Source organism: Melopsittacus undulatus, chromosome 7 (assembly GCF_012275295.1).
Source record: "Melopsittacus undulatus isolate bMelUnd1 chromosome 7, bMelUnd1.mat.Z, whole genome shotgun sequence".
NCBI lineage: Eukaryota > Metazoa > Chordata > Aves > Psittaciformes > Psittaculidae > Melopsittacus > Melopsittacus undulatus.
In genome coordinates, this window is record NC_047533.1 from 69,770,595 (window position 1) to 69,784,483 (window position 13,889).

The following is a 13,889-nucleotide window of genomic DNA, read 5'->3' on the forward strand; positions in this document are numbered from 1 at the left end:
ACTGTGGTGAAGCCACTAAAAAAAGAACTTCCAAATCTGGAAGGTGACTGGGAGAAGAGGTATCATTAAACCGCTATCAACCAGAAAGAATCCTGCATCTGCAATTCTGCAGCAGTGAAAGAGTCTTCAGTGCAGAAATCTGTAACATCCAAACTGAACTGAGCAATTACAAGGCATAATCCATGACCAGTGATGGAGGTTACTGGTATTTGCAGGGTAACAACATTCCCTCTGTGCTAGACTGTGGCTCATGAAAAGCCACAAGACCAGCCCAGCTAGCACCCTTTGGTATTGCCATAGCTCTAACAGATGCTTTCAGGATCAGAGCAACAGAACAGCTTCACACTGTGATAAAAAAACTATGATTTCTTAAAGCAAACATTTGAAAGAGTAAGGAAAACCCTAAAGGACACCTGAAACTCTACAAGACTGGACAGTTAGAGGGGTGACTGTCAACCTGTGATTCTGTCCCATGCAGTGAAGGGCAACACCCCAGCAGAGCTATGGACACGCAAGGCTAAGCCAGCAGCCCTGAGTCCTGATGAGGAGAGACTGCAGCTATTGAAAAATCACTTTGTTGTGCTAAGTAGTGTCAAAGAGAACTCCTCTTAGGGAAACACGAAGGTAGAGAAGAAGTTCTTCAAAATCTAGAAGTGTGTGGTGATGTCTGTGGTGTGTACTGGTGTACTGGTGTACTGTCTGTGGTGTACTGGTGACAGCAGTCTCTAGCAGGCAGCTGCAGCTAATCACCATTAGATCACCACAGTTACCAGAATCTGAGCACGTAAAGAAGCTGTATTACATATTTTCCTCTTTCCTAACATCTCCAGAACATGAGCTGGGGGTAATTTGTACTGCCACTTCTCATAAGGTGCATTCACATAGACATAAAACACACCCTGGGTCTATGTTGCTAAAGAGAGAGGAGCCATGGACTGATGTTCAGCCGGCTTTCTGGTGTCACAGTGGTACAGTTTCACTGTGTTCTGTTCATTATCTACCATGTGGAATTTTACATTTTTAGTAATAAATCGTATTTTCCATGTTCTCAATATATAACATCAGATTTTATAAAATCTCATCCTGAATGGTATTACACTGGTAGAAATGCAGAAGATGCACACGAAACGCAAAAAGCAAGAGGAAAAGGGATTTCTGCACATGAGATGATAACAGACAAGCTCAGTCTATAAAATACACTTCCAATCGCACACCTTGCAACCAATTAAACACTGCATTCCAAAGCACCAAGCCCTGCTTACAGCTTTCAGTTAAATTACACTTTCACTAAGAATTTATAATATTTAAACATGCAAGTGGATGTATTTTGAAATACATTCTAACAGGGATGGGGTTGTATTCACGAACACCCACTCTAACAGGGATGGGGTTGTATTCATGAACACCCACTTTTCCTTCCAGTATCCAGTTTGCTGATCAGCAGAAAAGATTTTAGAGAACAAAACATTGCAAACAAGTAGTAGGGATCTATGGTTTTGGAGGAAAGGGTCCAGAGGAAAAATACATATTTGTGGCTTAGCTGGGAGTCATGATGTCTATCCGTATGCATAACACGTGGTTGTAGGTTCATAATAAACAAAGCTGTCAAACAAAAGAAAAGAAGCTCTCAAAGATTCATCCTGTGTGTGTAAAAAGACAGCAATTCATTTTCATCTAGCTTATTTATATGGTTCCCTAAGTCAGCAATGCAGTTATGAAACTCTTCTTTCCAGAAAGCATATATAGAAAGGAAAACAGAACAAGAGATCAAAATACAAATAGGAAGTGACAGTCACCCTAGTACTCACCCCCAACAGCAGGTTCCTCAAGAGAGATGTTTAAATTCCACTTCCCATTGCTGTGGATTACTCTGTTTCATATTTAAAATGACTGGCTACACAAGCATCAGTGACTTTATGGAAAGATAAAATGTTCAGAAGAATTTGGATACACTATGAAAAGAATATTGAAGCATTCAAGAAAAGAAAACCATATATATATAAACCTAGCCATAAGCACTCAAGGAAAAACCTTTAAAGTCTTGTTCATACTTGATTCGTGCTTTTTCATTTCCTATTTCAGTGCAAATTATGCATATAGTTTCTGAGGCAAAAAAAATGACAAAATTTGTGTCAAATCTGAGTGAAACCTCATTTCCTTGGTATATATTATGGATGTTGCCACAGTTATTGGGGATATTACAACCAGCAGTGTTTCACTTGAGCTAGAATAATCCTGTCCTCTGTTAAAAGGAAAGAGAATTAACCAAGTGTGGCAAAGAGCAGTATCCTCTCTACTATAAGGCAGTAACACAGTAACCCAGAAGAGGAAAGCCTAAGGATTCAACACCACTCTTACCAGAATAAAGGGATTATGCTGTAACTGAAACAAAAAAGCCTTTACACCTAATAAAGCTGCCTTCACACTTCTGTGCTTTCACATGCCCACAGACTGCATTATCTGACGTTTCCTATGTCACACATTGAAAATTACTGACACACTGGTTCTCACTAAACAACTTGCAGTCTTTCAATGCCTGTGGTTTTATTGACAGCTCACTGTTAGGGCCACCAAAGCTCTTCCCCACCACATCTTTACAACATTGGAAGTGACAAATGTCAGTCTTTTCATCTAAACATCAACCAGCCACTCACAACTTCACCAGTTAAAAGAAATCAAATGCATATAGTAACAACAGCTGCTGAGAATGAGAAAGACTGCAGAAAAGCCAGTTGCAGCAAAACCCACGATGCCCTCTCTGTGTATTCTTGCCTGGTTCAGTCTTGCTACAGTACATTTAATTTCACAAATAGCTACTACAAAAATAGCTTCTGTATTCTGTTGTTGCACTTCACTGTTCAGCTACATGCTGTACCCACAGCTGAGTTTAAACACTGAATCTATTATTTCATAATGCTCACTAAACTGGCTTTTACATTAAGTATGAAATAATGTTATAGCACTGGTTTATTTGGTTTCTTGATGCTTTAATTCTCTCAAGGACTATGGTTCATGTTATTCATCATGCAAATTACAAATTTAATTAATTCAACAGAATGTATGAGATTCAAAATTGTTGAAATCATCAGATCATCTAAGCAATAAAACTAATTAAAGGAAGTGAGATCCTCTACATGGATCAGTCCCACAGATTTCCTGTTCCTCTGGGGTAAAGTGCATGAATGTTTTAAATATATATATACATAAGCTCTTTCTATATATTCATATGCACAGATAATATATTCCTGAGGACCATGTTTATTGAGCATAAACTTACATAGTTAAAGATTTGTTTGATTTCCACTGCATAAGGAAAGAACAGCACCATTACCTTTTAAGTCTGTATTAGTATGTTTTTGATGTAAAGTATGTAACCTGACATTAAGCTCAGAAAAAATATTATGTTAAAGAACTAGATCCACTAAACCTGAACAGGCCCGACTTTTATTCCATGTCTGGTTTATACAGCAACTTAACTAATGCCAGCTGAGCTACTCCCAGCTTTGCCACAGTAAGCAAAACGCAATTCAGAATTTAGTAAATCCACATTTGCTGTATATTAATAGCATTTCTCTTTAGATTTTTGTAAATTTATGTGATATCCCATGCACAGACTTGGTGAATATAAAACATGAACATAAAACAGTATGGAATTTATTATTTTTCCCCCCACATGAAGGACTTAACAACTTGTATGCTCATGTTTTGTGAGGAGAGATGAGAAAACCCCAAAATGCAGCCTTGTCCTCCTCTCCTTCAGGCAAAGGGCTATGCTCCTGAATAAGCAAGCTGAACACAGGCATGAAGAGTATGATGAGGAGCAGTGCCAAGTCTGGGTGACATCAATTTCCTCAGCAATTCAGGAGAAATTCTCAGCTCAAAGTACAGAAACCAGAGCAGACTGCAAACAGAAACCAATACATTTATGAAATCAGTTTAGTGATCTGTGTCCCAGACCATCCTGCACCTAGCCTGCCTCCTGACCTGCTGCAAAGCTACCCTTCCTTGGTAAGATGCTGCTCTGTACTCCCATATGCTGGTCCAGCTACAGTTCTTCATGGAAGAAAGACTTCCCTGCCTTCCAAAGCATGGCAGCTCATGCTAGTTGGCAATGCCACAGCTCCAGCTCACTGAAAACACGCAAGCAGATCCACATGCAACTGGCTCAAGCCTATTATAGCTAACATGACACTGTTTCTGCTTGGGAGTCCTACTTTATCTCTAAATATCCTGACTTAGAAAGCCGTCCAGGGACAACCTGTCCTGCTGCCAAAAGGACTTCATTTATCTCCTGAAGGGTTGCCACATGTCAGTAAAATCTACTGTGGCCTTTTGGGAAGGGATGAAGATTGATCACAGTCAGACTTGAACCTGATGTAGCTGGGTAATGGATCCTATCTGCTTGCTACATCTTATAAACCATTTTAAAGCAAAGGGAAGAGGTAGCAGCAGGCAGGGAACTATGTGCTGTAATGACACCAGACATGTTAGCACTGGCATGTGAAAACCAGGACATTCTAGTTTACCTGATTTTACTACACTGCACATACCATTTTGCTGTGTACAGTTTTTGACAAGTGTCAATGTAAAAACAGCAGAAGCCCTTCCAGCAGCTACAGAGAGACAGTGTAACTCTGATTTAGAAAAACACTACTCAGGCTTAGCAAAACCCCTGCAAGAACAAGCTCAACCTGGCAAACCCCACATTTCTACCAGGTTTGAATCAACAGTTTTTCACACTGGGTCACAACTGCACCATCAGGTTAATGCAGTTTTTATCATCTATTGGGACCACCAATAGAATAAACCAAAAGAATAAATCAAAATTACCAAAGCAGACTCTAAATCACCATCAAAGTAATAAGATGGTATAACAGCATTACACCAGCAAAAATATATAGATTGTTAGACTAGAAATCAGAATGCTAAAAGACAACTTACCTAATGTTAAAAGCAGACTGAGAAATCCAAGTTTACCAACAGAAGATAAAGTCCAGAAAATGGGACAATGACAGCGGATTTCTTGGGGAAGAGATGATTATTTTCCCTACAAATTTACCTTTGTACTAATGTAGGAAAGTACTGCAGCCCAGCACAAGCTGTTGGAGCTCTGTTAGTGCAGGAACTGGAGCTATTGGCTAGAAATGTCCTCCCATATTATAACAGAAGAAGCTGTCCAGGTTACTCAAGAAATGCTGGAAAAAGAGAAAACACCAGTATTGCCAAAGGCCTGAAAGCTTCGCTAATGGATTCTGCACAATTCTCACACAAAATTCTGCAGATCTCAGTTTCTACTACTATTACTTTGGGAAGATGAACTAAGGTGAGGAGAGGCAGAAATCACAACATAAGCAGTGAGTATTGCTAAGGAATAACTGCAGGTGAAAAGGATGAGGGAGTCCTGTGTTTTTTAAGCAAACTTTCTTACACACGTTATTTCAGTGGGAAATGGAGATTTGAAAAAGAACAGGAAATACTATTTCTAACATGCTTTCCTTTTAAGCATTTTTCCTACAGCATTCATTAGGCATTTTGACTACATAGCTGGATAGAGAAGAAGAAATAATGGATTTCTTCAGTTCAAAAAGTTAATAAAGAGATGCTAAAACCTGAGTTAGTTATACACAAAGCAGTGTCTGGACAGAGATATTCAGCTTTCAGAAATATCCTGGAGCTCTACTTGTACATAAATTGAAAACACCTTCTTCCAGGAAGATTTCCATGATGCTTGTATGTTAGATGTAAACGTAACAAGTAAGGACTGTCCAGCTTCCTAAGTACCACAGAAACAGAACAACAACCTTTCAGTCTTTCTTCAACGATACTCAGCTTTAAAAAATAATGGCCTGTACTTAGTTCTGAACACCAGTATTCTATAACTTCAGCAAGAGACACCAACTCAGAAAGCATCATATCTGTAAATTATTCTCATACTTTCATTGCCAAACCCTAACTCCTGTGTTTAACTTCACTATAATCATATTGCTTTTTGCCTTTTTCATGATGAATAATGTTTACTGGTCACCTTGGCAGACCTCCTCAAATCACTCCCTTTATCTAGATCATGATTACTGCCATGTGCATGTGAAAGCTCAGCACAACACTTCACAAGTGACTGCTGTTAGCGGGTGAAAAATAAATACTATTTTCCTCTTTCTGACCATTAGTTCCATGCATCTGAGAATGGTATTTCCCCTCCGTGTTTCAGCATCTCAGCAATTTGTGCTCTAATAGTTATTTCCTGTATCACAAGATGCAGTCACTTCTATTTTTAAGACTGACACACTTTCTGTGTTCTTGGAAATGTGAGCTTACATCTATTGGCTGTAAGGCTCACAACAAACTGGTAACACTTCCATTCTTTTTTCTTTACATTGGTTGATGAAAATATTGAATGAGGACTCTGTCCCAGGTAATCCCATCATATGAGAACATCATATATTTTTACTGTGGTTATCTGTCTTCCTAATCTCCTTAACAAATGCTGATTTTCCATTATAAAAAAAGCAAAAAACATAGAACACAGAAGTAGAACAAATGCCTTAGAGAAGGCAGCTGACACTAAAAATGATTTCATTAAAAGGGGGTTGGAACCAGATGATCTTTAACTTGCAACTCAAACCGTTCTGTGATTCTGTGACATTAAGAGCACTTGGCAAGATCTGTTGAGAAAAAAATAAAGGATTTGCACATCTAAAAAGCATTTTTCAAATAACTGCATGCTCCTACAGGCTCAGCTATGCATAATACACGTATACATATCGAACAACGCAACATCTGTGTATCAAAATGAATTAGCACAGATTTCTTCAATTTGTAAGGATTTGGAAGTACCAGATTTTGCTGTAATCAGCTTCCCTTCCTGACACTTGTCTAGTGAGAATCATCATCAGGGGTCTAAGTTTTCATACATGAATTCAGAACTTGGTATCTTACTCTAGTTCAAAAAACATTCTTTTAGTAGAAATGCCAAATGAAATTTATGCTTCCTCGACACATACTTGAATATTTGACTTGTGAACATTTGGTAGGTATGTTGATTCCTGAAACTGGTATCATAAATACTTGCAAAGAGGCAGCAGAAAATATGTTTGTTTCATGTGGTTTTTGTGTGTAACATTTCACAGTGACTACCTGGGGAGACTCAAATCAAGAACTTCAATGAAAGTGTTTTCAGATGTGTCTCCTTAATTTCCAAATGTCACAGTTTTTTCCTTCCATTCTGATTTAGTCTTCTGTTTCCCCCCATCTGCTGTGCTTTTCCACATCTTTTGTTCAAATTCTACATTAAAAAAGAACCCACATTAAAACACATCCAATTTTAAGACTGCCAACACAAGAGTAACTTCTGAAGTTTAGTCCATACGAAAACAGACTAAAATCTAAAGCCTTTTGTAAATGTCATCCTAAGATTTCCTAACTGCATAATGGCACTCATTAAATAAAACCACCATCAAGTCAGATATGAAATGGATATAAAAACTGTATTGTTGGGATGCTAAAATAGGTATGTTGATCGTTAAGAAGTTTAGTCCTGTACCCTTTCTCATCCTGATGAAGTAACTAAATACCATGTATTTGCCTAGTTAGGTACTAATCGGGCACCTACCTTAGAAATACAAAAGCCATGATCTATAGAAGTTTTTTTCTGGAAGGATAATTGGAAAATGAGCTTTGGTTCTAGCAGTGGTTTACATTGTTTTCTTTAAAACTCCATTTCTTTAAAGAAAAAACCCACAAACTTGCTCATATGAAAACTACAATGTGCTTCCTCACAGGCTGACATGTAAAACAGTGATTCACCTCAGCTGTGCTGCCTTTCTCTGACTGGAGGGAAAGTGTAACTAAGGTAACTAAAGAGGGGGTTTTCCACCCTGAAGTGTAAAGTACAGTCTCAAGACTTGAGAGATAATTAACCAAAGAGATTACACAACACTCTGAAAGGGAGTACTACTAATTCTGTGTTACTTTAGAAATCAAGTTACCCTGAAACTGACTCCTCTGGACTTTCAGAAGGGAGATTTACTCCAGCTACCTAGGAGGAATAAAGAACCTTGAAAGGGAAAGGATTACTGAATTCTAACTTCAGAAATCTCACACCCTGCCACAAGGATGTAATTCAAAAGACAAGTAATCAAGAAGAACTACACTGGAGGAAAATAAGGAGAACAAAGAAAACCACTGCCATCATCTCTGAGAAACTGCTCACCCAACTAAACTAGACCTCTGCCTTTCTATAGAGATCACGTTTGAAACAAATATTTTTTATCATTTTTTAGTTAATTTTCTTAAATTATACACACTCTGTGTCTAACATGATAATTGCCTTTTAAAATAAATCCTTTATTTTCTGGACTATCAGAAATGGACCCAAGGCAGTAATGTCAGGAAAAATACAGATGAAGAAAACACAATGCATTTTATAGCATGGACTTGCTAATATGTTTAAACACGCATACTTTTTGTCACACATGCAGTGCAAGTAAAACTTGTTTACAGGGGTTAATCTTTACAATTTTGAGACATATAAAATACAGTGTAACCGCTTCTGTTACGGTCAATTTACCATACTCTGGTACCCTTCCTTTTTCACTCTTAGTGCTTCGTACTGTGATACAGTATTATTACTCACTAGAGATGACTATTTTAAAAAGAGATGTGATATAAACCCAAGAATAAGAAATCAGTGGGGTACAGACAGGGTGCATTTAGAATGATTTTAGGGTCAACATTTAGCTAGCTGAGGGCATGGCTCCAAGAGAAGGGGTGAAAGCAAACCACTGCCAGGGATGGGCTGCAGCCCTAGGGCAAGGGAGAGGGTAGGCACCCACTGCATTGGAGGCTGAACACCCAGCTCAGCATGCAAACATGAACCTCTTCAGCCCAGCAATTCATGTGATAGAGGACTTCAGAGGCCTGAAATAATGACTATATATAGCAATTATATGTCCCTCTTCTTCAGAGCACAGTTATGACCTTTCTCCAAGAGAGAAAGCAGATACAAAGTGGCCATCACTCAAGCAATTATGCAGACAAGGAACTATTGTAACCACTCTAATTGGATGAGGTTGTTTTCAGTCAGACACACAGACAGGGCTGGCAGAAAAGCTGACAGGAGAAACAGAACGACAACAGAATATAATGCCTGCTGCCAAACTCTTGTCATATTAATTCCAAGTCATGAACATCTCTCAGACAGATCTAGAACACAGCATCTTTTCTGAAACAAGGTAATTTGTATGCAGTCCTTTGGCTGAACTGTGTACCTTGGTGCAGGTAGCGATGCACAGACTTTGTGCTGACTTACAGATCCCTACCTGGCTGTCACCAAAACTGTCACTTGCCTGCTTGCATTTCAAGTCATACATTCACTAACACAAACACTCTACATAGAATAGCTGGCCTGTCACAGAGGACCTGGACTACATCCTAATATTGGTCCAAGCAACTCAACAAACATGTGATCTCATGGAATTAATTTAGGCATTTGTTTCAATTGAGTTCTTTTGTGCACTTCAGCTCTTCCACTTCAATCAACTTATTATGGGTTTTTTATGTGTCTTCCCTGGCTTGCTCAAACTCACAAATATACTCTAGTTACAGCAAGGTACAGGTACATTATTCTAGAGTCAGGCTAGCACTGTATGTGTAAACACTGCTGCACCTCCTCCCTTCAACAAGCTGTACGTTCCCTTGTCTTGCATTATTTTACAATGCAAACATTTTGGTTGGGATAAAATAACACAGATACCAGTACATTTCCTCTTTAGCCAAATTTGCATGTGAAACCTCTACGCTTCTGAGATTGCATCACAGAGCTTTTTCAGAGAGTGGACATTTCATTTTGAATTGTGGTACACTTGTTTTCAATGTATTGTTATTATTAGGAGGAAGGAGCTGCTTCTTTCCCAGGCATGAAACAATTATATTAATCTAAAAATGTCACAAAGACCAATATTTGATAGTTGAAAATGAAAAGGAGAAAAACTTGCCAGAAGGAAGAGCAAGAAAGTTGCCAAGTGCTTTTTGTTTACCAAGTGTATCTGTTTATTTAAAACACCTGGTGAGATTACTACTTTTTCTGATAACAACTTTTGAGGACGTGCATGGGGATAGAGAAAGAAGATGGGCAGAAAAATCCTACCCTTCCAAAAAGTACAGGTACAGGGAATATTCTTATGAGAGATATCCTTGGCGTTATAATTCAGTGTCTGAAAAACCCAGATACAACTCCCTAAAGATCCACGTACTTCTCTGTTTCTACTGTCTCTAAAACAAGGAAAGCTTTCTACAAAAGCATGAGTAGAAAACATATAGTTCTGAAAATAAAAGGAGGAGACTTTTTTTGCATCTACCTCTCTTTTCTATAAAGGAACAGAATCCCAAACACAAAATAAACCAGGATAAAGTAAGCATCTCAGTAAAAACAACACTAACTCTGTCGACACTGGTCTGTATCAATTTGCAACATATGTTGTCAGATGAAATTCTTCTGCAGGTCTCAAAAAGTCATGGGCAGTTCTGCAAATAACTCCTCCTACACACTGCTCATAAAGTCTCAAACACCTGGCATAGACAGCTCATTGATGGCAGAGCAATAGCTCAAAGAAGATGAGAACAGTACCTGCTGCTGTAGATGATCTTCTGGGATATTACATCCCATAGCAGAATTAGACAGGAGCACCACTATATAAAGGAACAGTATCTAGTCTTGCCTAGAGATATTTCCACTTGACTTCTCTGAGCTGTTATTTTTATTTGTTATTTTGCATTTTCCCTCAATTTTCTAAACTGGTATCTATTGTATAAAGCAATTAAAAGTTCCTACCAATATTAGGATGCTTCAAGAGGCGACAGATTCTAGCTTCTCTTTCCAGTTTCTGGTGATCTGCAACAAAGAAAAGCAAAAGAGTTGCTTTTAGTATGAAGATTTACATAGTCCAATGTATTTGCTTTTCAGAAGCACAAAAAAACCTCAACCAAACAACATTGTTTCATGTGAACTTTAACATCCTTTATTTGGATCCATTAAGATTTAACATTCAAACCACTTGTAATATCAAATTAGGCTATGGCATCCAACCACTTTGATGGACTATCACAGGCAGTTCCGTTAGAAAGCTGCCCATTTACTGGAGAGAACAGTAAATAGGCATGCCACAACCCGTAATTATCAGGCAATAAATCATATTACAACATGAATCAAAATAAGGACAACCTGCACCTCTTGCATTGCTTGATATCCTACCTGCTAACTGTTTTCATGATACCTACTGCTCCAGGTATACAGTTCAACATGAGGCAGCTGACCTGACAAGTGCCAGCCCTCCTCCCACTGCCATAAGATGCTATAGCAACTGCCAATAGCTAATGACCAGCAGTTATTATTTTCCCAGCAGGGCTCATCACTCTCTTGGAATGATTATTCATTAACCTGAAGATACCCTGCACATGTAGGTCCTAATGTACCATCTGTTGGTGCCTCCTCTCCTGGCCATTGGAGGTTTTTTAACCTTTGGGTAGAGAGTAGGCTTTAGGTCTGAATCTGTAGACCACACAGCCCTAATGACACTTCTGGAGATGGAATAGCACCTGCATCAAGCTCCAGTTTACTTAAGCTATTTGTGGTGTTTTTTTCCCATGTTACACACTTGTATATTTGCTCCAAACACTACCATTTATAGCACTACTGCATTTTGGTTAACATTAAGTAATGTAACACTTATTTTACATAATACACATGAGAGTTTCCAAGGGATTCATAAATTATTTATCCTGGAAATACCTGAAAGTCTTCAGATATGTTAAAATGTCTAGTGTTAGGCAGTATAAAACACACACAGGTAAGTTGGCAACAAAATATACCATTTGGAGATGACAAAAATAGCCATCTACTGCCTCATGTAATCCTGTAACTTCAACAGACTTCCAATGCATATATCCTCACTTTCTGCAGCATAATTTCAATGGCTCCTAAGAATAAAGCTTTTGTTAAGAGGCAGAAAAGCACCACAGATTCAATCGTGTAATATTAGCTAAAGATAACTTTTCAAAATTACAAGACAAATAAACTGTAAAATGTTCTTGGAGATGAGGCTCTTTTGGTTTTAACTAGCTCCAATTTGATATTCAAGGATATTGTAATAACCAGTGCTTCATAAGGACTCATACTTAAAACGCCACACAGGTAATTTGGGTTGTGGTAGCTATCTCTGCAATCCTAATTAATCTAACTAAAAAGGGTAATTCTTAACGGCCCTTCCACCCCATAAAATCAGTAGTCTGCACAGTAAACTTTGAGTAGAATAACCAGCATTTAGAGAATACAAGAATTTTAATCTACAAAAGAATATTAGACATCAAAATATGACAGCAAGAATGAAGAAATTACCTGGTTTTGTAATATAACTCCTATAGGTCTATTATGGTAACTGCTCTCTCTCATAATACCATCAGTGTAATTAGGTTATCTTTCCAAGCCAGTAAATCACAGATAAAACCTCTGAAAACTAATTTAACATCAGTCTCTTGGACAAAAGTCAGAATGGGCCTCAAGAGAAAACATACTGTAGATAACCCCCTCCTGAGTGCCTGAATACAGTAATGTGGTCCTGACAGCCTCCTTTTAGCTAGTACTCAACTCCACAAACTGCCTCAGCACTCCTCCTCTCATCCTTCTCTTCTGCGGGGAGACCTCACGTTCCCTTTCAAGCCAACCACCATCCAGAAACTTCTTCCCAAAACAGCCAAGAGGGGACAGGCAGATTTGCAGCCACATTTAAGCACAGGCTCTGTGGAAAGTGCACTTCCAGCTCTGCTCTTCCCAATACAGCACTGGGTGCTACTCCTTTCAGAGAATTTAATCTAAACATAGATCAGCAGAGTCACCCCAAAAGTGGGGAAATAAAATTCTATGCAGATGGCTCTGTCAGCACAAGGGAGATAGAGCAGCACAGCATGACAAGGGTGGCATCAACAGCCCCTGCATAAAACATGTGAGCTGTGCTGGGATCCATGACCACAACCAAGGCATCTTCCCACCAAAATTACTTCCATATCCCAGTTGCTCTAGCAGTGATCACTACTGATTAACATGGGATTGATTACTAATATTGATTACCAAGGATTGAACTGGGATCTTGAGTGCTGCTCTCCTGCCACTGGCTGTGTCCATAACCAGCTAGCAAGCTTCCGCTGCCTGTCTGCACAGGGCACTGAACAATCTGACTGCAGGCACAGCCTCCCAAGTGTGAGCATGACAGAAGTACAATGACAAATGGCAACAATTCTAATCTTCTGGGATACCTGAGTGCTTATAAAAGCAATGATGGCTAGAGGAATGACTAACACACACAGTAAGATGACACTTGACTCCTGTGTTTAAAAGTGCATGGGAATAAAGGGACAAGCAGGTCAGGAAGATCTTAACCCTCCCCTACAGAAGATGTCACCAGTGTAGCATGCAACCTTACATCACAGATACACTTTGCAGACAGCTCTGCGCCTGACACATTCAGACCCACCTCCTTAAAGCCAACCTCATACCAGTCAGGCTGAAGAGAGGGAGGCTACCTATTTTACACATATTTGGAAAGTAAACCCTTAAATCACAGCAAATAGTGACAGAAGAGATATATTAAGTCTCCAGCTCTCCTGACAGATCTTGACTGAAACTGTCCTCAATTAATGAGCACAGTTTTATTGGTAGTTCACACATCCAACTGTTTTGGGCACAGTAAGTACAGACTTAAGCACAATTAATGATGCCAACAGAAGTCACCATCAGAGAGCAATGAATCTGAATGCATGAACTGCTGTAAAAATGGTGGCTGTTCAACTACTGCAACGCATTTTAAAACAGGAAAATATCAAGAAATAGGGGAGGGACA

At 38.9% G+C, this 13,889-nt stretch overlaps 1 protein-coding gene across 8 annotated transcripts in view; it reads right to left on the reverse strand.

Moving 5' to 3' along the window:
* CAMK2D (calcium/calmodulin dependent protein kinase II delta) overlaps positions 1-13,889 on the reverse strand; it is a 149,560-nt gene that overhangs the window by 76,826 nt on the left and 58,845 nt on the right. For all 8 annotated transcript variants that reach the window (XM_031051178.2, XM_034065019.1, XM_031051176.2 and 5 more), the window contains one exon: positions 10,829-10,888. In XM_031051178.2, the coding sequence (XP_030907038.1) occupies positions 10,829-10,888 (60 nt within the window). The remainder of the gene's footprint in view (positions 1-10,828; positions 10,889-13,889) is intronic.